Source organism: Neltuma alba, unplaced genomic scaffold (assembly GCF_004799145.2).
Source record: "Neltuma alba isolate B1F8T4 unplaced genomic scaffold, ASM479914v2 tig00010853_pilon, whole genome shotgun sequence".
Taxonomy (NCBI): domain Eukaryota; kingdom Viridiplantae; phylum Streptophyta; class Magnoliopsida; order Fabales; family Fabaceae; genus Neltuma; species Neltuma alba.
Window position 1 is genome coordinate 29,411 of NW_021635648.1, and position 26,482 is coordinate 55,892.

The window sequence follows — 26,482 nt, forward strand, 5'->3', positions numbered from 1 at the left end:
AAGCCTGCCGTTCTACAACATTAAGAGCATCCTTCTCTAAAATATGTTGAAAATGAGATGGGGCTGTAACAATCATTCCATTGGAAAGCACCCCATTCTTTGCACGAGCTGCTAAGTAGTCTACGGCATTATTTCCACTCCTTGAAACCACAGTGAGTTGAACATGAGACTTAGCCTTCAAAAGTTCAAGAATGTCAGTAAAAATATCAGTACACTGCCATTCTATATTACAAGATGAACCATTCCTAGCAGCCCTATATAATTCTAGACAATCAGTCTCCAAACTGATCTTCTCACAACTGAAATGATCACTAAAAATTATTGCATCTTTACAATCAAGACATTTAGATTTGAAGGGGGAGATTGCAGCAACTTTCTTACTCTCACAACCAAGAGGGTAGCTAGTATGGTCTCTACAAATAATCCCAACACCAGCAGACGTGGAGTTTGTGTTGAATGTACCATCAAAGTTTATTTTTAATGATCCAGTAGAAGGTGCCTTCCACACTAATTCCCTTACTATGCTCTGACTACTACATCTCTGCCTTTGCACAAAATCAGTCTTTTTAGCAGACCATACTTCATTTGCAAGTAGTGAAGCTGAGGAGACAATTTTCACTGGATCTACCTGAATTCCTTTGAAAATAAAATCACACCTAGCCTTCCAAATGCCCCAGCAAAGTGCCGCAATAAGGGATTTACCTTTATCATCAACGTCTTTACAGTGAAGAAGCATTTTCTCTAGCCACCTCTTGATACAAACTATTTGGTTGTTATTAATAGTTAAAGATAATGAACATCCAAACCAACACCTGTTAGTCCAAGGACATAAAAGAATCAGATGCAAAATATTTTCAATTTTAGCTTGAGAGATGGGACAACTCATATTAGTAGCACATTTCCTTATGCATAATGCCTCCTTAGTTGCAACTACCCCATTCAATAACCTCCAAATGAAGTGTTTGATCTTTGGTGGAACATTCAAACTCCAAACACAATTCCAAAGCTTAGCAGGTACAATATAGGAGCTATTAGGCCGCACCAAAGCTTCTTGTTCTTCTTCTTGTATTTCAAAATGGTAACCTGACTTAATGGTATAGACACCATTCTTGCATAACAGCCAGATAGGCGCATCATTCTCATTAAGTGTAGGAATCCTCATCTTCTTGATCTTGTTCTTTGCTGCTTCAGTAAGCTTATACTCAATCTGGCTTAAATCCCAAGCATCACTTGAGATTGAATCACCCACCTTTAAAGACTTTCCAATGTTAGTAGTTGGACTTGCAGAAAGTTGATAGCTCGGATCCTATGCCAACCATTTTTGCCCAAAGACATTAATATTGCCCTTCCAACCAATTTTCCAGAAGACGTTCTTCCTCAAAAGTTCTCTTACCTCTAAAATACCCAAAGACGTTAATATTTCATCAAGTTTGAAATGGATTTTATTAATTTAAATTCATATCAACCTTACTTAAAATTAATAATTTGGCTTTGAACCCTAAAATTTCTAATCCCTACCTCAAATTGAAATATAGAGCTAGGTAATTTGTTTCCAATTCCTTCATCTCTATTGGGGAATGTCCATCAATTCCTTCATATTAATATATTGATATTATAGTAATATTGATATTGATATTATACATAGATGACTGTATTTTTTTTTTTTGGGTTACTTTTGATCCTTTTGCTTTCAAGTAGTAATTAGTTTCCAAGTTAAATATTACTAGTTTAATTTAATTTACATATATTCTCTCATGCATTATATAAAATTTATAAAATAAAACATGTGATTTTTGTGATAAGATGTAACATTTTTTGATGCAATAATAATATGTGAGAATATTATTATTACTTCAAATTTGTAGTATAAGAATTAAATAGTTTAAAAATATTTAAAAAATTAGTTAAATTAGTTATTTATATTAAATATGTGCCGTTAATTTAAAATTTTTTATAATTGATAAAAATCTTTTTAAAAAATTATAAATTTATGACAAGTGGAGTTGAGGTTGGTTAAAAAAAAAGTTACTTCTGGTTCTTAATATAAAACCTAATTAATTAATTTGGAGAGATTAAGAAAATTAGTTAAGTTAGTTATTTGTTATAAATATGTGTTGTCTTTCTTATAGTACCCTTACTAATCATGTACACTAGCTAGAATTATTATTTGATGAAACATTTAATATGTGCAACTACTATAAGAACTACTTTAAAATAAATAAATAAATATGAAAGACAGAGTAGATTGAAGTTTTATATTTAAGACTACTTTCTGTCCTTAATATAAGACATCGTTTGACTTTTATTTTAGTTTTAAATATAAAATCTCAATTCACTTTGTTTTTTATATTTTTGTACTTTTTTTCAAAAATAATTTTTTTAATAATGATAACTCTAACCAATACATTTAATTTGTAAAGATATTTTAAAAAACATAACACTTATTTATTATAAACAAGTAACTTAATTTTTTTTACATGTACCTACTGTATCTGGCAGGAAAAAAGAAAGAAAGAGAAAGTAAATGTATGCCGGCCCAACATCTCGGCCTCGGTGCTCATTTCCCCGGTTCCCCTCCGTGTTCCTCCTCCTCATCGCCGGCTTTGCGAGCGGTGATTCGACTCAGCCACGATGTTCTTCCTCCAAGTTCACTCAGTGGATTCCGACCACCCTCTCTCCTCCCAAATCACCTTCTCAACTGTCCAATCCAACAGAGATTCAAGCCCTTGTCCTAAATTCAGCGAACGCAGAGGCGTACTGCATTTGTTCAGAAGCATATCGCACTCGTCGCTTCCGAATCCTACTTCTCGCTCCTCTCTCGTTTTTATAGTTGCCGTACCCAACTACCTGTCCTACGAAGACTTGATTCGGTTTTGTGAATCCCACATCGACCATGTGTCCGAGCTTCTCTTCATCAGGTACCTTTTTTATCCTTTTGGTTTTTTTAAATAAAAAATTACGCGTTCAGTTCAATAGGACATCAGTGGCCAAAAACTATAATGGTGTTAATGAAGTTCAAGTGGGAGATACAACCGAATGTTTGTGTTTGCTGAGATCAATAGGACATGATATGTGTGTGCATATCAATCTTATTCATGCTTTTGAGTTTCATTTTGATATAAAATCTTGCCATTTGAAGCCATCTGATTTCCTCGCCTTTTAATTAAAAACAGGAACGATGGGATGGAAGATCGGTATAGTGTGTTGATTAGACTTGTTGATCAGCGTACAGCTGATGGATTTTATAGTAATTTTAATGGGAAGAGGTTTTCTCCTGGCGAGGTAATGAATTCAAAGTTCGCATAAATTTAGTTCCTAATATGCATTTTCTCAGCAGCTTCTCAAATCACTGTCTTGCCTAATTTTCTGTTTTCCTTTACTCCAATCGCTTGCCAAAATTCAGGCTGAGCTATGTCACGTTCTGTTTTTGCATTCTGTGGAGTATACAGAATCTGCAGAAGTTGCTCGAACTCCTCCTGGAGGCTGTACTGAAATACCAACTTGCCCAGTTTGCCTTGGTGCGTTCCATTTTCCTGGATTGTAACTCTGCCTAGAATGATGGTAATCACGTGAAAAGATATTTATGGTATCTGTATTGATTGAATTGTTTGAATGCCAGAGAGACTAGACCCTGAAACAAGTGGAATACTCAGCACGTTGTGTGATCACTCATTTCAATGCCCTTGTGTTTCTAAATGGACTTATTTGTCCTGCCAGGTGACCAGATCCTTCACTCCTTCAACTCTGCTTGCACATTCTATTCCGCACTAAATTTTTTATGGTTGAGTTAATTTCCTCGTCCTAACAAATTATTTTATACGAGTGTCTAACCTTTGTGCTTAGCCATGGGTATCTGGGAGGTGATATTGGTAGCTGATAACACAAAAATTCACATTCTTCTTACTCAATGTGGAGAGGTGAAAGCAGCAATAAAATGCTTGATAAAAAGTTGCTTTTCATTGACTATTGTTCTTACACGAATTCTTGGACAGTTAAACTTGTATTTAATTTAAATTTTACTAACTTGCTTCATTTTGGGGGATTATGTTGGTGTGAAGTAGAATAAATGCTAGTTATATGCTCTGGAAAGTAGACATACACTATACATGGTAGTACTTGGGTTTTGATATTTGTGGGGATGATTATATCGATGGATAATGCTGTTGTAAATAACTTATAATGTTTATATTTTAGGTCTGCCGATTTTGTCAACAGCAAGATGAGAAACCAAACTGTTTTGTCTGTGGAACGGGAGAAAATCTTTGGGTTTGCATCATATGTGGATTTGTTGGATGTGGAAGGTAATATATTATTATTTTCTTCAATCTGCTCTTATAACTTGTCTATAAGGTCTCTATCTTTTAATGATACAAAAGCTCCATCCATTCCCTTTTGTTACATAATGTGTATTTTTCTTACTGCCTCTTTTAGGAGGATTTTACCCCATCATTCTTTTTTCCTTAGATATAAAGAAAGACATGCTATACGTCATTGGAAAGACACGCAGCATTGCTATTCTCTTGATTTAAGAACGCAACAAATTTGGGATTACGTAGGTGACAATTACGTTCATCGATTGAACCAGAACCAGTCTAAATTTGATGGCAAGTTGGGGGAGATGAATTCTCATTGTAGTTCACAGGAAGGAGATTGTGGTATATGTGAATACAATGAAGATTTAGGAATTGATGGAGCCCTATTTAGCAGCAAAGTTGAAGCAGTATGTTTCTCCTCCGTTGCTTGTTATCTTATTCTGCGTATTGAAGTGATGCTCAACATCATTTCCCGTGGCCAACTCATTTGCTTGTTGATTATTCAACAGTTTTTATCTGTCTTGCTTTTACCATTGCAGTTAGCATTTCACACTAAATTTATCACTTTGTTTCTGACTCCCATTTAGGGTCACTGATTAGCTGAAAAACTTGAGTGCAGATTGTGGATGAATATAACCATCTGCTAGCAACTCAGTTGAAGACTCAAAGACAAGTGAGTTAACTCTCTGCTGTCTCTGTGAGAATGGAATAATTGTATAGATGGTCAAATGGGAATGCTTGCTTCTGAGGTTCACAATTTCAGACTATTTGGATCTTAAACTTCAGTATGGTTGGAATTAGGGACATAGAAAAGGTTTGCTTTTAGGTGGCCCAAAAAAAAATAAAAATAAAAATGGAAGGTTGCTTTTACACATGAGGATTTGCAGTCTAATCAGAATCTAACCTAGGCCTCTGATTCTTCTTTTGTTTCTAGTATTATGAATCCTTGCTAGTTGAGGCTAAGAGCAAAGTGGAAAGTTCAATATCTGAAGCAGTGGACAAAGCTGTGGCTTCTAGAATGCAGGACATGCAATATGACCTGGAAAAGTGTTCAGAAGAGAAAAATGCGGTTGCTGATGTAAATACATCCGTTTTCTCTTGCACTCGGTAATACTTTTTTCTTAAATGCCGGAATTATGTCATCATGACGGAGTCATTCCGTTGTCTTTCAGGTCAATAGGAATCTCATTAAAAGTCAAGAGATGTGGCGAAACAAGGTTAAAGAAGTTGCGGAGAGGTATATGCATTCTTGTTCTGCTCCTAAGATTTTTAGAGGAGAATTAGGTGCTTAGTTTAAGTTTTCAACAGAGGCGACATGGCTTGTCAAATTTCATTTCTCAACCCTTCTCAAGGTTTTGTGATAGGGTTGCAAGAAAATGTAGTCTTTTTTACCTATGCAGGGTTAAGTGCTATACAAACGTTGCATGATTGCAGTTGTTTTTCTTCTTGATACTGTGCCTAGCAGCTGCAATATTTTCAATGAATTAAACTATCTGAATCTGCTCTTCAGGGAAGCCATGGCAATGAAGTTGAGGGATGAGAAAATCCGTGATCTGGAAGAACAGGTAATGCCGTGAACCACCTTTAATCTTTGTCAGTAGAGAAACTTTCAAAATTGTTCAATGATGGTCTAGAAATGATACAAACAGATTAGGGATCTCAACGTCTACATAGAAGCTCAAAAAACAATTGATAAGATGGAGGATTCAAATGGGGTTAAGGAGGGAACGCTCTTACCAGTGGCATATCAGCAGTCTTCTTCAGGCAAGACGAAAAAGAACAGAAAGTCTGGTCGAAGACGGAATTAGTTGGTAATCAAACTAGGTCCAAGGAGAGTCCTGCTAATGGCACCGGCTTTGCCTCACCTTTCATCTCTCCATCGCGGCATTGTAAATATGGTATCTGTGAATACTGCTTTCTTGCTCGGCTTGCACTGTAATTAGGTATAACTTTTGTAATACCATTGTGATGTTGATAATAGCACTCCAATGAAACGGACAAATTAAGCCATTCGAATAAACTATCACAAAAGTTCTCAGGAAGCGTACTTGTTGGGAGTATTTTGACCTTAGCAATTCTAGTCCGATAGAGATTTGTTTCAAATCCAAAGTGATTTGCAAATATTGATTTATACCAAAAACAAAAAATCACAAAAGTAACGAAGGAGGATAGCAACGATATTAGCAAGAGGTAACTTGAAGCTTATGTTTTATACTTGGTATCAAGGTACTGAAAACTGAACTAGTCAAGGGTTAATGGGTTAAGTTAAAGTTAACCCAGAGGAAATAAAAAGTTAAAATAATTTAAATTTTCATCATACCATCCAATGATTAAATATCAATTTAGGTACATTGAATTACTAATACAATAATCATATACTTATAATTTTTAACCTTTTATGCAATATTTTTGACAAATTGAAATTGTAATATTATATTACTAAAATCAATAAGTATTGATTCAAGCAAAATATCAAAATAGATATATAATAACCAAATATTCCTTCCTACAATTCTTAATGGTCAAGTAATAATTATCAACTACTTAGGAAAAGAAAGAAATTTCATGTAAATAGCTTTTTTTTCAAAAGAAAGAAAGAGGCAACTGGGTTTACCTACTAATTGGTCGGGTTAATTGGGTTACTCCCAGCTTGGTTTGAGTTACTCTGGGTTGATTTTTTCCCAGCTTATAGGGGTCGACCAGACCAGCTAGGTAATCGATTCACTGATTTCTAGTTAAACCTGGTTAGTTCGATTCAGTTTTCAATACAATACTTGGTATTGAAAGTTTTTTTTTTTGGGCCTTTTCTACTTTCTTTTTTGGATGACAGACTTGATCCTAAAGTTGGATATAGGAGGGAGTTTGTGCTAGGAATTTGACATTCCTATTAAAAACGTCAAATTTTCAATGACACCGATGAAAGTAGAACTTTTTTGGTAAACAATTTATGTCACATATTATCACTAATGCAGTTAATGATGGTAGATGGAAACCGATCCGGGTGTTTAGGAAAGGCCCTGTGGTGTCTCATTTTTATTTGCAGACGACCTTCTTCTTTTAGAGAGGCCTTTTGAGATGGAAGCTAAGTGTATGATGGAATGCTCAGATCTTTTTTGTGAAGCCTCAGGAGAAAAAGTAAGCGAAGAAAAATCTTCCATGTTTTCCTCTCCCAAAGTTCCTTCTCATTTGAAAGCAAAAATCAGGGAAGTTACACGTATGAAAATTACTGATGAAATTGGTAGATACTTGGGATTTCCCCTTACTAGAAAAAGGTGTTCAACTGAGACTTTTCAGTACATTATTGATAGAGTTTGATCTAAGCCGTCATCCTGGAAAGCCAATTGCCTCTCAACTGCTGGAAGAATCACTCCAGTTAAATCAGTAATCAGTACCATTCTTTTATACCCATGCAGGTGACAAAGTTGCCTTCAAAAATTTTTTCATGAAGTGGGGAAATTGCAACGCAATTTTATTTGGGGAACGATGCAAAGTAGTCATGGATTTCATCCGATTAATTGGGACTTTGTCACTGTGCCTAAGAACTTTGGAGGATTAGGAATTAAGAACTAAATTTGATGAACTTTGGTTTCAGAGCTAAGTTGGCTTGGAACCTTTTGATGGGAACCAAAGGTATATGGTTTATTTTTCCGCACCATAAATATATGGTAAGAGGGGAAGAGAATTTGTTTAATGTACAGAAAGGTGAATCTAAGCCTTGGCATTTCATTTGTCAACAAAAAGACCTTATTGAAAAGGGTACAAGGTGGCAAGTTAGGAGTGGTGAGATAGTGAGCTTCTTCAATGACTACTGGTTGTTCCAAGATACAAAAATTGGAGATATGTGTGTGACACCTCTTACTATAGAGGAGGAAAGAAGCACAGTGGCTGAATGGGTGCTAAATGGCACCTGGGGTTATAATAGACTTGCAAATACAGTGAACTCCCAAGTTGTATAGCGGCTTATAGCCATTCTACCTCCTTTTGCAGCAACTGGGAATGATGTTATGACTTGAAAAGCGATTGCTCATGGTACTTTCACCATAAAAAGTGCTCATGATTTAGTTGATTATAAGCCCTCTAATAATTTCACCTCTGTCTATAAATCTATTTGGAGTTGGAAAGGTGCAGAAAGAATTAGGGTCTTCTTATGGATTGCCTTTTACAGTAAATTACCTACCAATGCTTGGAATTCATGGTCTTCTACTTCTGCTAATTGTTCTTACTGCGACAGAGGAGTGGAAAATGCTTTGCACATTTTACGTGATTGTTCATATGCAAAAAGGATGCGGTGCACTCTTGTCAAACCCAGGTATTTGTCTGTGTTTTTTTTCAGCTACTCTACGTGATTGCATAGCTCAAAATCTGTCAACTGAGTTAGCTGTTAAAATGGACTCTGGCTGGAACCTACTTTAGGGTGTATCAGTTTGGCTTCTTTGGAATTGGAGGAATAAGTTTTGCTTTGAAGTTGATTATAATAAATCTATTGATCCTGTCTTTACTGTTCCGAGCTGTTGGAAGTCTTTTGTATGCATGAATGACCCTGTTCTTCTTAAACCAAATGATTCTATTTTAAAAGTTACCTCTTGGCAACCTCCACCGAATCAATGGGTTAAAGTAAATGTAGATGGTGCTGTTTCAGCTTCACGATGTGTAGCAGGTTGTGGTGGATTAATTAGAAACCAAATGGGACAATGGATTGTGGGATTCACTCAAAAGGTTGGTTAATGTAATGTGTTTGAAGCTGAAGAATGGGCTGTGTTCAGAAGCCTCAAGTTAGCTTGGGATTATGGATTCAGGAGGGTCATTTTAGAAATGATTCCAAGACTCTAATAGACATGCTACTGAAAAACAAGACCGAAGAATCTTGCACTCTTATTTTTATGGACATACGGAGATTAATGTGCTTCTCTTAGGATCTGAAATTTCAGCATATTTCTGAAAAAATTAAACCATGCCGCTGATGTTTTAGTTAAAGAGGAGCTATCCACTTCTTCTAATCTATATTACAGCGCGGTGCATTTTAGGAAATTTTGCTTGAAAGATAGTTTGGGAGATCCCTCTTTTAGATTAATTTCTTCTTTTTGTTTAGGTGTGTTGCTTTTTTTCATTTGTATAAAAAAAAATTATTTAAAAATTTAGTTATTAATTAAATATAATGGCGTCATGCCCATTTCAAAATTTCTTACGGAAGGAAGGGCTCAAGCATTGCGATGCTTTCAAATCTTCCATATGAAATTATGAATACAGGTTGTAATTTCAAAGAAAAACAATCGTGGAGACCGAATTGAGCAGTGAGCAAGATGCTACTTCCAAATATGCATCTCCAATAACAAGGCAGTCTTAGTTTTAGGGTAGTTTGGCACGAAAGGAAATAGAGCAGAGGGGAGGAGAGAAAAAATTTTAATAGGTTGATTTGAAAAATAAAAAAAATAGGGTTTAAAGCTTTTAATAAATTTTTTTACTTTTTATCTTATATCTTTTTTTATTAAAATTTTATAACCTTACTTTTCTAATTTTTTAAATCAAGCTTATTAAAATTTTTCTTCCTATCCTCTTGTCTCCAATTTCTTCCTACCAAACATAGGCTATAATCTTTCTTTTTAAGAAGTGCTCAAATTATATTGTGCTTTTCTTTAGGCCTAAAATATATGCAAAATTTTCATATTAACGATAACAAATTTAATTTATTTTAAACTTTTTGAAAGTTGATATATTTAAATATCATAACTATTATATAAGGAATAATTAAAAAGGAAAATCTCAAAAAAATATCTTTAAAATTTTAAAATTTCAAATTAGAAATAATTACAAAATGTGTTGTCATTTGTTTTTCAAATATTATCAATTGCTACTCCTCCGGTCCTAATTATAAGACCCAATTGACTTATTTGAGGAGATTAAAGAAGTAAGTTAAGTTGGTTATTTATAATAAATAAGTGTTGTCATTCCTAAAATATCCTTGCTAATTAAGTATATTGGCTAAAACTATCATTATTAGAAGGATTATCTTGGAAAAAATGCATAAATATAAGAGACAAAATGGATTGGGTCTTATAATTAGGACCAAATAAAAAGTCAAATTGGGTCTTATAATAAGGACCGGAGGAGTATTAAGGTATAGTAAACAATGTTGAGTTGGAATTTTGAAATTTCATAGTGATGTGTTTTTGGGATTTTTCCTAATTAAAAGTTTTAAACCCAAATAAATTCATTCGAAATTTTTTTTAAAGAATTTATTGTAATAACTTTTTTTTTGGTTGTCCAAAATATTCTTCTACCCGAATGGTAAGATACTAACCTCTTAGAGTATTGTTAGGCAGCATGGTAGGAATCCCTCCCAATAATTTTTTCCCCATACACACCAAGCGAATCGGGATATGATGTTTAAAGTACTCAAGTTCTTTCTATTTAGACCAATACTTATTGGTTATTGTAACAATCTTTTTAAAAAGGATTAGGTTTTAAAAGGAATTAGTTTGAATATTAACTAATTAATGAATTTTTATTTTTGTCTCTATATTTTTAATAAGTTTTGATCTGGGTCTTTGTATTTTAATAGGTTTTGATTTTGATTCCTATGCTTATTAAAAGTCTTATAGAAAACACAAAAACCACGATATGAAATTACATGCACTAAGATTTGATCAATTTTAAATAGTAAAGAGAATAATATTAATTAAAAAAACCTTTGTAGGGGAAATGACCCCACTCCGCGAAACAACCATGCCATCATCCTCTGTTGCTGTCGTTCTAGAAACTAGACTCCGGAGCATGATACAATTGATTTGAGCCAGACGAGCCAATAGAAAACGCTGTGAGCCTTACTCTGCGCTAGCAATGCATGACTTGTGGGAATCAGGGCATTTAATTTCCACTAAAAAAACAGATAAAGCACAGAGCCACACGCTTCTCACTTATTCTCGCAGGCAGCTTCTCTTGTGTGAGACTATGACTGTTCGCTGCTGAGTCATCACCAGCCCCTTTATCATCTATCTTCTTTCCCACTGTACACGCTGCTGCTTACACACTACGTGCTGCTTCCCTGGTAAATATCTACTGTGGGGGAAGAAAATTCGTTTCTTTCTTGCTTGGGACCCACAAGACTTTACTGGCGCGGGCGCCACCACTTGCTCGTGCTTTCATTAATTTGTTCTCATTGCTTCTATTATGATTCCCCAAACGCGGTGAAGTTGCTTGCTTTTTCTTTCTTTTTCCTTTCTTGGCTGTGTGTGATGTGACTTTCTTTCGATTCTGTTTCTGGGTGTATTAATTAAGCTAAACCCAAGTCTTGGAATGGTATTGTATAGTTGAAGGCTATTGAAGGAGCAAGCCGAGGAGAGAGCAAGTAATGGCCCCGAGGAAGAGGCTACCGGGAGTAGACGATGAATTGCAGAAGATTCTGGATGCTAAAATGGATCAAGTTCCCTCTAGAAGAAGGGCTCGTGAGGCCTTCAAGGATATTCAGCTTGGAATTGATCATATATTGTTTAAGGTGAGATTTTGGTTTTCTTTCCTTTTTTCCCCAAATATTTTAGAATTGATCAATAATTTGTTTCCTATTTTGAATCTTTATTTTTCATCTTTCTTCCTGGGGTATGAATACTGATATCTTTTTTCTATGATGAACTGTATTGATTCTATTTCTTTACTAATTGGGTATACTACTGATTGGTTCAGTGATGTTTAGTTGAACACCTGACATTGACATTGCAACTCTGAAAAGACTATTTGTGGACCTCAATATTGATATTTATTGTAGATATAGGTTGATAGATGAAAGGAGAGTTGCAGTCAATGCGTGAGTAAATGCCATACAACTGCCCAATAGTTTATGGAAGATTTCGTTGTGTTCTTGGGTTGATCCTTATAGTGAAAATAGGTAGGCCAAACCATAATTTTCTTTTTGTAGGATCCACATCTTATATACATGTGCATATATCTGTAAAGTAGTCTACATCAATCGTAATAAAGTAAGAATAGCAAAAAAAAAAAAAAAAAAATTGTGGCCATGCAGCATTGCTCTATAGGTAGGAAGCCATCCAATGACGTGCAAAGACGGAGTTGTACTTGTATGGTCTTTTGTGTGTCCTGATTTGTTGTACTACCAACATTCAGAATAATTTAGGAAATTACTGAGACGTTTCATATTTCTTGAAATGATCGGGTCCTTGTTTGCTCTTTTCCTGTTGACTTTAGTCTTATAGCCTTGTTACTCTGTTTTGCTCTCTGCATGATCACATGCAGAATCATGTGCAGTGGAGTTTGTACATTTCCCCCCTTGGCCATGCATTTAAAAACCCATGACGTCCAAAAGGATTAAACTTAAAGTAAATTTGCTTAGTTGTCTACTATCAAGTTTTCCAATGAAAATATAAGGCTGGAATTTGTTTAAGCATCCAAGTATTTGTTAGAGAACCTAATAACAAACACCTAAAGTCTATACCAATGTTTTGTCCTTTTTAATATCCCATGGTTTTAAGATTTCGCTGCAACTGTCATTATATCTAAGGGGGTTACAGCTCATGAAGTTGGCCATGTTTTATTTTATTAGAAAGTTAGAATTGATTTCTTTATGTTTGGCTGTTGCAGACTCCATGTGATCAAGTAAAAACGAAGGAGGTAAGGACTCTGGATTAGAGCAGTTCCATGAAAATTTGGTTATGTTTCTACAGCACTCTTAAGGGGGGGATTGGTATATATGTAATCTTAATCAGTGTAAACCCTAGCATTGTCCATTTTTGCTAGGCTGATTTTTTTCCCCTCTTGATGCATGTGATGATCACCTGGTGTGTTTGGTAACAGTCATATGAGGTGAACTCAAGGGGTATAGAAATCTTTACTAAAAGTTGGCTTCCTAAGGCATCTAAGCCAAAGGCAACAGTGTTCTATTGTCATGGCTATGGAGACACTTGCACTTTTTTCTTTGAAGGCATGTATCTGATATTAAAAACTTGAAGATACGGGTATCTTTTCACATTTACATTGTAAATTACCAACTTGTGTTTACCATGAAATATTTACAGGAATAGCTAGAAAGCTAGCATTATCTGGTTTTGGAGTTTTTGCTATGGATTATCCAGGCTTTGGTCTTTCAGAAGGTCTTCATTGCCATATCCCTAGTTTCAACAGGCTTGTTGATGATGTCATTGAGCACTATTCGAAAGTCAAAGGTAATCAAACTCAACATTGATACCCTAGCTCAATACTTTTTGATTAACTTTGTCAGGAAATTCAAGTACTATTGTCTGTGTAGCTCGGCATTATGTTTCTTCATGTGAGTGCAACTTGGCGTTTTGTAGCATAGTAGACAGAAAGTTAAGGCATAGTGCTGTCAAATAGCTTCTGTGTATCTCATGTTTTCCTTCTAAAAATAGTTTATATGATTTGACTCGCCTTAAAATTAGAATTATGACATTAAAGGGATGGGAAAAAGACTTTTTTTGGTGATTTCGGTGGGAAAAGTAAATGTTTGACATTGAAAGTGTTGGCACACAAGGGGAATTTTCTTTTCACTTCTGTCTTTGTTTTTGGGTTGAGGGTGTGGGGAAGGAGGGGAGTTGTAATTCAGCAAATGTATGGTGGCTAAAGGGTTTGTTGTTTAACTTCTGGAAACTTTACCTGAAACTTTTTTAGGTTAAACTCGTGGTGATCTCAGTCACATTTTATGATAATCTCTGACAATGAATGATTGATGTTACTCCTGTAATTGCAAGAACGTAAAAGAGTAAGCAAGGAAATATTTTGATGACCCATTTAAAATCTTCTAGTTGTTTCTGATAATTTAATTATTTGAGCTTTCTTCCCAGAACTGTCATTATCTGTATTAACATGGAACTTGTATGATAAGGCCTGGAATTATAATCTTTACGCACAAAACAGTTAGTCTTCATTCTTCCCTAATGTTAAGCAAATGATCTGTTTATGTTTTCATGTTACACTTTAATCAACTTAAAGTGATTGGAGTGCGAATGTTTTTGTACTGTTGGAAAACTGTTCGCTTGCTTGATGACAGAAAACCCAGAGTTCCGTTCTCTTCGAAGCTTCCTTTTTGGACAGTCTATGGGTGGAGCCGTTGCTCTAAAGATACACCTGAAACAGCCTATGGCATGGGACGGTGCCATTCTTGTTGCACCTATGTGCAAAGTAAATTTTCCAAGAAACTCAGCTAGCTAAGGAGTTCTGGTGGGATCTTTTGTTTGGGGGAAGTACATTTATCCTTTCGAACTAAGGCCAAATGGGATAACTGGTGCATAAACTTAATGTAGAAAAACATCTCCATGAACTTTAAACTAAAATGAAAACATTAATCATAAGTTGAGGTTAACTGCTAGAGGCTGCCTCCTCACTTAAATTATTTAAAGACCAGCATTGGATTGGGATAAGCATGCTGGCATTGGAGGCTATGTGGCCTCTTGCAGTTAATTATAGCTGAAGTTTTAACATTTTCATTGTAGTCTCGGGTAGGTGTTTTGTTGAAGATTGAAGTTCATGTACCATTTTTCTATTTAGGCTCTAGTTCAAGGAGATAAAATGGAATATCCCCTTTTGCTTTAATCTCTTTTTGACCAGAAGCTCTCTATAGATTGCAGATGATATGGTTCCACCATGGTTGCTCACTCAGATTTTGATTGGCATGTCTTATATCCTTCCAAAGAGTAAGTTAGTTCCACAAAAGGATCTAGCTGAGGCAGCATTTAGAGATGTGAAGAAGAGAGAACTGGTTTGTACTTTGAACTTGAACAATCTCCTAAATTAACTAAATTTTAAGACCTTGATTAGTCTTATCAAGTCATCTTTTAATGCACTAATTTTAAGGTGCCTGAACTTTGTTGAATCTATCCTTCTTTTGTTTGTTAATTTGGCTTCAACTAGATCTAAATTTGGATCCTTCATCCTTGGAGATAACTCCAATACCAGTGAGCCAAAGCTCATTGGTGGTTTCTATCCTTTTGCCCCGGCTTTCAACTGCATTTCTATCCTTCAATTTTATGCAAACAACTAGCATATACCTTATGCTTCTGAAAATTTCCTAATATCTTTCTGCAGACAGCGTATAATGTTGTTGCCTACAAAGATAAACCACGCTTGCAGACTGCAGCAGAGATGCTTAAAACTACTCAAGAAATAGAACAGCACTTGGAAGAAGTATGTATGCTGAACTTGCAACTTGTCTTCTTTAGTTATTTAATATCCCAGTAAACTGCCACTATATGCACAAACTTTTCTTGACTGTGAAACCATCTTGGGAGACGTTTCATGCCTGGCATGAAAATGAGACACCAAAGGTCTGCTGCTTTTTCGTGAATTGGAGCGGCAATATCTGATATAGGAAAGTTGTTACTGGTAGAAAAGCAGGAGTAAATATACAATGTGTTGTCCCTGAAAAATTTACCAGCATAAGCTTCAGTGGTAGGATTTATATTCCTATATACCAATTAGTCCCTCAAACTTCCTAACTTGTTACTCATGCATATTGAGTTAGTTTATTGTTGTAGAGTGAATATACAATTTGGACCAATGTAAGAATGAAGGTGCGGTGAGTTACAAAATCTAAAGGATTAAACTGCACAGAGGAACAAATCTAAGGACTTGAGGATATTAGAGGGGGCCAAGTTTTTTATTTAATCAAAGAATAAATAGCTAGTGTGTTAAAAATGCTTATTGTAGAAAGAAACCATGTTTGTTGTGGATCTGCCGTCACATGCGCGCTCTCTTTTCTGTCTTGTTCTGTCTATTCTACCCGATTCTTTCCTATTAGATTTTGATAACAGGTATTTCTTGATCTCTCTTATGTATCAAGTTCATTGGTCTATTTCCCCGCTCCATTTAGATCGGATAAGAAGTTTCAAGAGAGAAAAGAAGTTCGAAAAAGTAGTATATGATACGACTCGAATCTCCCTTTCACAATTGTTGTGTGCCAAAAATTATTTTTGCCTAGTGAAGGCCTAATTACATGATACTTCTTCGGTCCTTAATATAGGACCAGATTGGAGAATTGATGTTGGTCTTATATGTAAAACCTATTTTACATGTTTATCAATTTTTTCTACAAACTAACCCTATTGAAATTCCCCTAACAATAATAAAGTAGGAGAGGGACGGAGGGAATTAAGGAAGATGCTTAGGTTATTTTAGAAAAAGCATATCATGTTAACTTATTTAATTAACATCTTTAATCTACTCAAATTAGTTAATTATGTGTTAAATTAAGGACCAGAGGAGTATATAACAAAACACTCTTTTGAACTTTGGACTAAAATGAAAACGTTAAACTCTAGTTAAAATTAACTGCGAGATTTTAGGCGATCCTTTACATGTGCATTTTCATCCCACGTAATGCTGGTCCTTATTGGGTATTAGATTGAAGAAGCCGCAACCTCGTTTAAATTATCGTGTGCTTAAATTGACCAAATCTTATGAAACAATGCGGTGAACATATCTGCATGCTTCTTAGAATGCTGCAATTTAGTTGAACCCTTCGCCACACTCAACTATAACTTGCTTCTGTGATGTACAATAGATCATTGTACTTACTGTAATTTCCATACCTTGCCACCAGATTGGCACCTGTAAAAATGTTAACTTGCTTAGGGCTTTTAATCCATATTCCAGTAAGTTCTAGTAATGAATGTTGTTTGAAAACTGAGATTGAAGCACAGCCTTGCTAATATAGTGTTGTAAATTTATTGATATTCACATATCAAAGGTGTAATTGCTTTGCAGGTTTCTTTGCCATTGTTAATTCTTCATGGGGAAGCTGATATTGTGACCGATCCTTCTGTGAGCAAAGCGTTGTATGAGAAAGCGAGCAGTTCAGACAAGACACTCAAACTTTACAAGGATGCTTACCATTCTCTTCTTGAGGGTGAGCCTGATGATATCATAATTCAAGTTTTCAATGACATCGTTTCTTGGCTTGACCAGCACTGCTCATAAAATCTTCATCTTCATCCATTTCTCTTTGTATCTCTTGATGCAATGGTAAATAATTACCCATTTGGAATGGGAGCATTATAATTTTCTCAGGTCCTTGGAAATCTGTATATATGAAAAACTCGGATGTGATCAAAAAGAGAGGGAAAAGAGAGAGGAAAATTAAAGAACAAGAGGTTGGCATGGTGTGAGATGAAGTATAATGCCAATTATTACAGCTTGTTTTATGACGGTTATTAGATCGTATTTGATGGGATAGTGGTCTTACGTTTGTATCTTTACGTGGGAAAAAAAAAAAAAGATTATGGGTTGTGCGTTACATAGGATTTGAAGTGGAGTTATAGTACATATGAATAATGCCTTTTATTGTATACTTATGGTGGGAGAAACAATAAAAGCCTATCTGACAGTTCTTATGAAAATTTCCTTAACCCTTTCCTTTGAATGTACTCTTCTAGTCTTATTTATCAGACACTTCCAACATATTTATCAGACACTTCTAACATGTTTCATACAGACTAAGAAAAATGTTAAACTGTAGTAACTCTCTATTAAAATATAAAAATTTTTCAACTTTATCCCTCTTTAATATATACGTTTTTAAAAAAAAAACTATCTCTACTATAATAAATGAATGAAAATATAGTACATTCATGGTAAAAATTTAATAAAGTGACTTATAAATAGAATAAAAAAAAAAACTTTCTTTCTTTGCTTTATAAATAGGATCAGAAGAGGACGTTGGATATGCATAAACTTTTTTTTTTTTTTGGTTAGCCGGATATTGTTTGATTGACATGGATAATGAATTTTATGCATGGAGAGATCCCAAATAATTTTCTCTTGGTTTATTCAGTGTGTTGAGAGCAAATGTTGTTAACATCAGATTACCCACTGAATTTGTAAAGACATTAATTCAGATTTTATACGATTAACCATAAAGTAGATGAAAATGGGGTTTTAAATTATTATCCTCTAATATCAATCTATTGATATAACTATTAATTATGTAATGATGCAATATTTTGGTCCTATTATTGTTTCCGATGGAGCATATAATACTATTCTGCTTTCAATAAAAGGAACAATGAGAATGTGTTTGCATGGAATAAAATATTTGTTATATAAAACATGAATATTGTATTTTGCTGTTGTATACTGGCTTGGATGGAACAACATAAAAATGAGGAGGAGAGACAAGCAAAGGACTATAATACCTATGGTATAAAAATATGTTAAATATTTATCACTTGTTTTTTTTATTTATTTTTAAAATGTTACTTAATTTAGTAAAAAAAACGCTGTAATGCAAACTCTTGAGGGGAAAATGTTTTTAATGTTTTATCAAGTTTAAAAACAATATTTTTAATTGTAATTTTAAAACCAAAATAAATTAAATAATACCCCTCTGGTTTTTAATGTAAGACTTAATTTGAGAGCTAATGTTGGTCCTATATGTAAGATTTATTTCACATGTTTATTAATTTTTTTTAAAATTAATCCTAATGATATTTCCTGAATAATAATCAAGTAAGAAAGAGAGGAAAGAAATTAAGGAAGGTGATTAGAGTGTTTAAAAAAAATATCACATTAACTAATTTAACTAATATTTTTAATCTACTGAAATTAGTTAATTAAGTTTTATATTAAGAATAGAAGGAGTGCAATATGTTAAGGTCTCAATGTAAATTTCCATCCCGTTCCAAAGACTGCTCCTTTCCGTCAAAAGTTTATTTTTGGGCCTGAAACCATCAAAAGTTTGATGGAACCCACATTCCTGAACTTTTTTAATGTAGAAAATTGAAAACCAAACATACTTTTTTTTTTTATTACAGAAAGCCAAACATGCTAATAGGTGGTGGAATCCACACTCCCATTCCTATCACATGCCTTCCATTATAATGATTCATGAACAAAACGGGGCCAAACAGTATGACTAAATTAGAAAAGATGTTTACTTATATTAATTGAATCAGGTCTAAAAATATAAAAACTTGTGGTTGGGATGGGAAAAAAACGCTATTTTTTTCATGATTATGTTATTTTCCATTGTTAGCATTCACTCCAATCAAATATAGTGAAATTCAAAAGAGACAAAAGAAAAGGTGGGGTATGCAAGTGGGGCATAAAGCTTGCTTTGCTAAACTTGGTTAACTTTGCTTTCGGTGCTCTGTTTTCTCTTCCGTCCACTCAACTCCCACCATTTATGTAAGTGCCTATACACAACAAAATATATGAACTTTTAAAACACAACAAAAACACTTTCATTTTTCGACCTTAAAACTATGAACTTGTGGTGAAGTCTGTTATTAGTTTTTCCTTCAGTTATGGCCCTTTCTTCTTCTTCTTCCTTGTGCTATTCTCCATTAACATCAAAGGTACAGTTTCCCTCATGCCAAGACTATGTTTTGAATGTTCTGTTTTCAATTCCCTGAGGTCTTTTGGATTTGGGTTCTTTCTTTTTCTTTAGGAATGGTTTTGGATGAATCTCTCTGGTTTATTTGAATCAGCTCTGCTTTTAAATTTGATTCATTGTAATAACAGTGTTCTTTTCCAGTATGCCATAAAGTATCTGATGTAACTAGAGTTAAAAAAACTATGAACAATATCAATCTTGTAAAAAGGATTTGAGTCATATGATAATTCTGTATGTGACTCTTTCTACAAATACATAATTATTTTACATACAAGTAAGGTTCTGTTTCTTGTAGATTGGTCATTTTGGTGCTGTAAGAAGTGGTGCTGAGTTCTGTAGAAGAAGGGTCAAGTTGGGAGGAGACTGGAGTTTCAGAGGAGGATCCAAAGTCATTTTGAAGCCAAAAGTTGTGACATCTAAACTTTGTCAAAAACATAGCGGAGTTTATGCTTCATGTAATCTCTTTTCATACTTATCATCTACTTCTGATATATTATCTTTCATTCTTGATATAAGAGCTACTTAATTAATCTAGGTAGATTAGGAAGTTAGATAACAAACACGACATGATCTTCCTAAAATACCTCTGTGTAAAGTTAGATTATATATCAGTTTATAAATTAGATAAATTAGTTTGAGAAAAAATGAAAGTACAAGTTTATAACTAATGTTGAAATGTTGCAGGGTTGTCAAGCTCTGAACTTGCCAGCAATGTGTTTACAATGGGAACAACAGCAGTTCTTCCATATTACACACTCATGCTCTTAGCTCCCAAATCAGAGATAGTATGTTTCTTACCGTATTTCAGATTAAGCTATAAGAGAAAGATAGTGACTTTAGCTAGCTAGCTTATTGATAAGTGGAAGATAAAAGATCACATGGAGGCTTCATTGAAATAACTGGTGTGGCTCTCGTGCTTTTACAATTCATGGATAGTGCGATTTATTTCACTTTTTTATATTATGGTAGAGTCCAAACAGAGACAGAAAAGAAACAACACTGTCTCTGGCTTACTCTTCCTCCCAAGAAATGAAGTTAGAACCATAGGAACACAAGAAAACACACTCAAACTGAAACTAAAAATGATGAAGAAAGATGATCTTCCTCCACCCCCAGCTTGCAAAATAAGTCTCTCTCCTTCCCAGGATACACCAGTAGCTAATATAAGCCCCAAAAAGTGATTCACACAATTTTTTTTTTTTGAAATCAAAGGGGCAAGTACTCACAGCTAGAAGTTACAAGTGGGATCAAGTCCCCGACCTCCTATTAACAGGAGAGTGTCAACCTTACTAGGCTAGAAAGCCTTTGGCTATTCACACAGTCTTCAATACATTCCTTTTTAGGTCAGACTCACATCAAGCCTAAAGCCTAAGGTACTCCAATGCTCGTTATCTTTCTCTGAGACAGAAGGAAACTTGCAGAGCAGAAAGTGATTTTCCTATTTGATGTATCTTGCTAATTTTCATTTTATAGGTCTAGCTAGCCAAAGCAATTCTATCATATTATATGAAGATATAGATATATATTAAGGGTATGGATGTTTAGTTGCTGCATGTGATTCATAAGTGCAGACCAAAAAGTCAATGGAAAGTGGAATACCGTTTGTGTTGCTTGGCCTTGTGTATGCATATTTGCTGTGCCTTTCTTGGACTCCTGAAACGATTCAACTCCTTTTTGCAAGCAAATACTTCTTACCGGAGGTCAGTCTTCATCAATCAATTTCAGTTTTTCCTTTTTCTTTTTAACTAGTTCTTCAGAGTCCTTATATCTCAAAACAAATAGTGTTCCGTTTTTTCTCAACAGCTGAGCAGTATAACAAAAATGTTCTCCAGTGAGATGACTTTAGCCTCTGCTTGGATTCACTTACTGGTTATAGACCTTTTTGCAGCCAGGTCCTTTCCTTTCTTGCTATTTCCCTTTTTCCCCCTCTGATGATTCTTTCTTTCTTCATGCTCATCCTTACATTATTACATTATTACAAGTGAATGCAGGCAGGTTTTTCATGATGGACTGCAGAATCAAATTGAGACTCGCCATTCAGTTTCTCTTTGCCTCTTCTTCTGCCCTATTGGTGTTCTTTCCCATTTCATCACCAAACAAATCACCAAAAATGCCATCAAAGAAACACACAGAGAATCATAGTTGCGTACCTATTCACAAATTGTTACTCTCAGTACAGAAAAGTCTGCCTTCTGTTGCCAGAAGCTCTTCCATAACCCCATGATACAATTAGTACTTAATCACTTTGATTACAAGTTGAAAAAAATATCGAACCCCTTCTTGTGTGGATCATGTCATTAATTAAAAGAAAATAACTGCTTTACTGGCACAATTAATACTTCCCCCCAGTTTTGGCATTGTCATGTATAACTAGAAGCCCTTTTCAAAATCTCATGCTTTAAGCTGAGTACCACTGTGAGCAGATGTGTGTGTATCCATACTACTTTGATTCTAGCATATCTCATTAAACTAAGAAAGCCTTAAACCTCGTCAACTTTACTTTAAAACTTAATAAATTTTCAACTTTATCCCTATTTAATATGTATACTTTTTGAAAAAATAACAATCTATATAATAATAAATAAAAGGTAAAATAGTACATTTATATTAAAAATTTATTAATGTAACTTATAGTTATAAATAGAACAAAAAAAATATTATCTCTATATTTTATAAATAAGACCAGAGGAATGTATATATATAGCATATGCTTAATGGTTACTCAAAAACAGGTGTGCATTATCACGTGAGGAGACATTATTACTTCCCCTGAAGCTTGATTCTTCCTGGCACACCATTACTGTTCCATAATCTTGTACTTATTTACACCATTGGAGTTTCAAGTGAAGATAAATGCAAGTTTGTTCCCTATTCCCTAATAATTTAGTGCATCTAAATTCGAGTACAGATAAATGCAAGCAAAGTTCCAAAACAAGTTAACTTGGATTGCGTCTTGTGTCTGTTCATATGGATCCATTTCGGATAGTTCTTTGTAAATGCTACTCCCTCGTAATGTAAATATATGATCTAAATGATTAATCCACACAGGTTAAGAAAATTAATTATATTAATTATTAGGAAATTTAACTCGATTTCAATTAAGAGATTTTTTTTTTTTTTTGGGTGAATGCGAATCAAGAGAAATTGTTGCTGCAAAGTTTCAATCTTCAAATTAATGTCAAGTTCAAGGGACTCAGAGTGAAAGATAATTGTGAAAAGAACAATCACTTAAAAAAAGTTCTCGCATGTTTATTTCGCGTACTATAAAACCACTTTTAAAAAGTTAATCTAAATATCTCCTTGGTAATAGACAAAGATCACAATTATGAAAAGATGCTCTTACCCTTGGTAATACACTGAACCTATTTGCCCGATGCCTGTCTGATAACTAATGGTGCGGTGAAAATAACAAATCATGCGATGTATGATATTTGATCGTTTGTATTTGGCGATGGGGTAGTTGTGTTTTTACATAAAAAATCACGGTAAGTCATGAGCAAAAATTTGCTGCTTATAACTTTTCAACTGTGCTGAGAGAAAACATTTGTTAAAGACACATATACTATTTTTGGTTTTTAATATAAAAGCTAGATAACTACTAATAATTTATAGATATTAAAAAATTAATCAAGTTGATTATTTGTAATAAATGAGTGTTGTCTTCCTCAAAATATATTTATTAATCATGTGTATTAAACAATTTATGAATGGGAATCCCTTAACATGTGCAATTACCAAAAGGCTTACTTAGGGATAAAATGAATAAATATGAGAGACAAGGATTGGATCTTATATTTAGAACCAAATTAAATCTACAACTGGCCCTTATCTCAAAGATTTGAAATGGGATCATTTAATAAAATTCATATCTTTTTCAGTTATTTTACAATTAAACTTGCTTGTTCGATAATAATTCAAATAATTTTTTTGTGTGTGACATAATTCAAACAATTTCTAGTTTTACAAATTTGTTAATTTACAAAAGCTAATTTAAACATAAATCTTGGCCAAAAAAAAAAATTTAAACATAAATCTAATTATTTAATCTAACTTTCACCTAGCCTTAGGTTTCCAAAAGCCCAAGTGAAAATAGGGAAAATTTCAATAAATCCTTCAATAACTAATTAATTAAGACCAGTCAACCCAAAAAATTCTGGAACTTCATTGCACTTTTTGACCAAAAATTTGTGTGTGAGAAGACAAAAACATTTTTTTATTTGAATTGCAAATTGCAGATTTCTTATTACAAGTATTCAGATTCTTATTGTAAATTATCGAATTTGAGTTATTCATTTATTCATCCATGAAATTTACAAGGATTTACAATTCAAATTCAGATATTTACAACAAGAATTAAATTATTTACAATATAAATTCAGTGATTTGCAATTCAAAAATATTTTGGTCTTTTCACATAAAAAAAATTTTGGTCAAAGAGCACAGTAAAATTTTAGAATTTTTTTAGCACTAACTGATACTACCTCCGGTTTTTAATGTAAGACCTTATTTGATTTTTACTTTGATCTTAATTATAAGACCTCAATTCACTTTGTTTCTCATATTTATGTATTCTTTCTTAAGATAATCCCTCTAATAATGATAGTTCTAACCAATAAATTTGATTAGCAAAGATATTTTAAGAAATACAATATCTATTTATTATAAATAACTAATTTAACTTATTTTTTAATCTCTTTAAATTAATTAATTAGTTATTATAATTAGGAGCGGAGATAGTATTATCTCAATTGGCTATTAAGAGAGTCTTCTGAAATTCTTCCTTAGAAAAACAAGCGACTTTTTCGGCGCCAGTCCAAACGGCCCTCAAATTGTCCCCCTGTCTAAAAGCTTATTCAGCACTCTCGAACCCTAACCTCAATGTCCGGCAACAGCAAAGGCAATAACCGTAGCCGTGGAAGCAAAGTCCCGTGAAGCAAGTAACCCTCGCCGTCCTTGTGGGAGAAGGAGAACTCGACACCGCAGTAATCTCTGGCTGACATTGGCGACGCTCTGCTAAAGGCGAAACAGGTAGTCACTTTCTCTTCCGTCCTTGCCTGCTACTGTAGTTCCCATATATATATATATATATATATATGCATTTATTTCCCTTCGAACGAAGTCTTCTGCAAAAATCTATAGAAGGGAGAACTAATACAGAGAAATGTAAAAGAACTCTATTTAAAGAACAAGAACTAAATGGAAGGGAGATGGCCGAATAGTGTGCGCGCAAGAGCTTTGATTATGCCAAACAATTTATTTTTGTAGATATGGAAGACTTATTGATCGTGCTTGCGACCACTTCGAGTTCAGTTGAAAATGGTCTGCAGGTCTAAATGAGTTTTTTTCTTTGTTCTTTTTTTTTTTTTATAGGCAGCAGGTCTAAATGAGCTTGTGACCACTTTTTCCTTACAACAAAGTAACGTGGGTGTCTACTGATTTCACTTGGCAAACCCCCTAGCAGACAATAGCATCATGGTTTATTGAGGGCAAGCTGAAGACTCGTGAAACTGGAGGAGGATCGCAATCAAGGGATGCTACGTGGTGTGAGTAACGTAGTTGGGCCTTCATCTAGCGACTTTAATCCAAAAACAATCTTAACTCACCCGGTAGGTAGGATAATGTTGAGCTTAGCTTGGTGTTTTATACAAGTTGACACATGATTAATTTAATTGTTATTATTTTTCAGGAAATAAAGAGAACTTATGATAGGTTTGTGTCCATGGTGGGAGAGGAACTGCTTTCCCTTCAGTCTAGGTTGTTGCATGGGAGTAAGAATGAAGAAGAGGAAGAAAATGTTGGATCAGAAAACTCAGAGAAAGAGGAAGATCAGGAAGATCAGGCTGGGTTAAAAAGGTCAGAGGAAGGGGAAAAAATGCAGAAATTGAGCAATCTGTGTGGGAGAAGTCAGAGGAAGAGGAAGAAAATGATCGAGTTGGATCAGAAAAGTCAGAAGAAGAGGAAGAAAATGATCAAGTTGGGTCAGAAAAGTCAGAAGAAGAGGAAGAAGAGAGTGAATCGGAAGTAAAGGAAGTACTTACCTGGTGATCAAGTGTTGCCTTTACTACGTGGTAATTGGTGAAGCAAGAGGAAGAAATAGACCTCAACCATATATTTATTTTGTATTTTGAAACTTAACTGATAATCATTTTAATGACATCATTGTATAATCATCACTTTATAGTTCATGTGTATTAACATGACTCAGTGGTAAATGAAATATTTTTTGTTTTTTTTGGTGGTATTCATGTGTTCTGAAATGAATTTATGAAACCGTATTATATTAGCTTTTTTAGTATTAGCAATTGACAAGTGAATGGGCATGCATTGATAACTTATTGTGCAACAACCAACAAGTCAAAGCGCCACAAATGACAGCTCTATTTATGTGAAAATATTAGATCCACGTTATATGAAACTATAACCAAAATGTGTTATGCAACTGTAGTTAACTTGAAATCATGTATGGCCAGAATATGTAAACTGATATGAGATTATATGATAGATTTATGTTAGATTTTTTTTTTTTTTAGTCAAATGTGTGGACAGGTAAAAAGGCATGCTTTGACAGCTTGATATGCACCAATTGACAAGTCAGTCGTTTGCCAATGACAAGTCATGATACTAGTAATGGCAAGCGGTCAATTGAAATTGAGTAGTCCGTTTATATCAATGCAAATTCACATTCTATATAAACTACTGAAGGTACTTATCATCTTTGAGCCAATTATTATTCTCTCCTCAAGTAAATTGTTATTCAGATCAGCATTGGTAATATAGGGAACCCATGAAAGGATACTATCAGTTTTGTGATCATGGTGCT

General features: G+C 34.2%; 4 protein-coding genes across 8 annotated transcripts; all 4 read left to right on the forward strand.

Moving 5' to 3' along the window:
- The first annotated feature begins 1,184 nt into the window (after positions 1-1,184).
- LOC114759460 (caffeoylshikimate esterase) lies at positions 1,185-17,689 on the forward strand. 2 transcript variants are annotated; one of them, XM_028948635.1, is made up of 9 exons: positions 1,185-1,190; positions 11,640-11,805; positions 12,903-12,932; positions 13,116-13,242; positions 13,337-13,483; positions 14,326-14,456; positions 14,896-15,033; positions 15,360-15,458; positions 17,037-17,689. In XM_028948635.1, exons 2-9 carry the CDS (start codon positions 11,662-11,664, stop codon positions 17,247-17,249), a joined length of 1,029 nt encoding a protein of 342 aa, XP_028804468.1. In that variant the 5' UTR covers positions 1,185-1,190; positions 11,640-11,661; the 3' UTR covers positions 17,250-17,689. The 2 variants fall into 2 exon arrangements, with proteins under 2 accessions (XP_028804468.1, XP_028804469.1); XM_028948636.1 differs by lacking the exons at positions 1,185-1,190; positions 12,903-12,932 and having other exon boundaries at positions 11,494-11,805.
- On the forward strand, positions 2,536-6,371 carry LOC114759459 (BRCA1-associated protein). Its single transcript, XM_028948634.1, has 11 exons — positions 2,536-2,918; positions 3,174-3,282; positions 3,404-3,518; positions 3,620-3,717; positions 4,195-4,301; positions 4,465-4,720; positions 4,933-4,986; positions 5,248-5,391; positions 5,486-5,550; positions 5,824-5,878; positions 5,963-6,371. The coding sequence occupies exons 1-11, from the start codon at positions 2,632-2,634 to the stop codon at positions 6,119-6,121; spliced, it is 1,449 nt and encodes a 482-aa protein (XP_028804467.1). The 5' UTR covers positions 2,536-2,631; the 3' UTR covers positions 6,122-6,371.
- Positions 16,116-21,998, forward strand: LOC114759461 (protein ABA DEFICIENT 4, chloroplastic-like). 2 transcript variants are annotated; one of them, XM_028948638.1, is made up of 7 exons: positions 16,116-16,120; positions 19,560-19,624; positions 19,958-20,117; positions 20,347-20,447; positions 21,234-21,362; positions 21,466-21,554; positions 21,654-21,998. In XM_028948638.1, exons 2-7 carry the CDS (start codon positions 19,574-19,576, stop codon positions 21,802-21,804), a joined length of 681 nt encoding a protein of 226 aa, XP_028804471.1. In that variant the 5' UTR covers positions 16,116-16,120; positions 19,560-19,573; the 3' UTR covers positions 21,805-21,998. The 2 variants fall into 2 exon arrangements, with proteins under 2 accessions (XP_028804471.1, XP_028804470.1); XM_028948637.1 differs by lacking the exon at positions 16,116-16,120 and having other exon boundaries at positions 19,515-19,624.
- Positions 21,999-24,514: 2,516 nt separating this feature from the next.
- On the forward strand, positions 24,515-25,945 carry LOC114759467 (myosin-M heavy chain-like). 3 transcript variants are annotated; one of them, XM_028948644.1, is made up of 3 exons: positions 24,515-24,690; positions 25,121-25,268; positions 25,349-25,945. In XM_028948644.1, exons 2-3 carry the CDS (start codon positions 25,194-25,196, stop codon positions 25,685-25,687), a joined length of 414 nt encoding a protein of 137 aa, XP_028804477.1. In that variant the 5' UTR covers positions 24,515-24,690; positions 25,121-25,193; the 3' UTR covers positions 25,688-25,945. The 3 variants fall into 3 exon arrangements, with proteins under 3 accessions (XP_028804477.1, XP_028804478.1, XP_028804476.1); XM_028948645.1 differs by having other exon boundaries at positions 25,124-25,268; XM_028948643.1 differs by lacking the exon at positions 24,515-24,690 and having other exon boundaries at positions 25,077-25,268.
- The last annotated feature ends 537 nt before the right edge of the window (positions 25,946-26,482 follow it).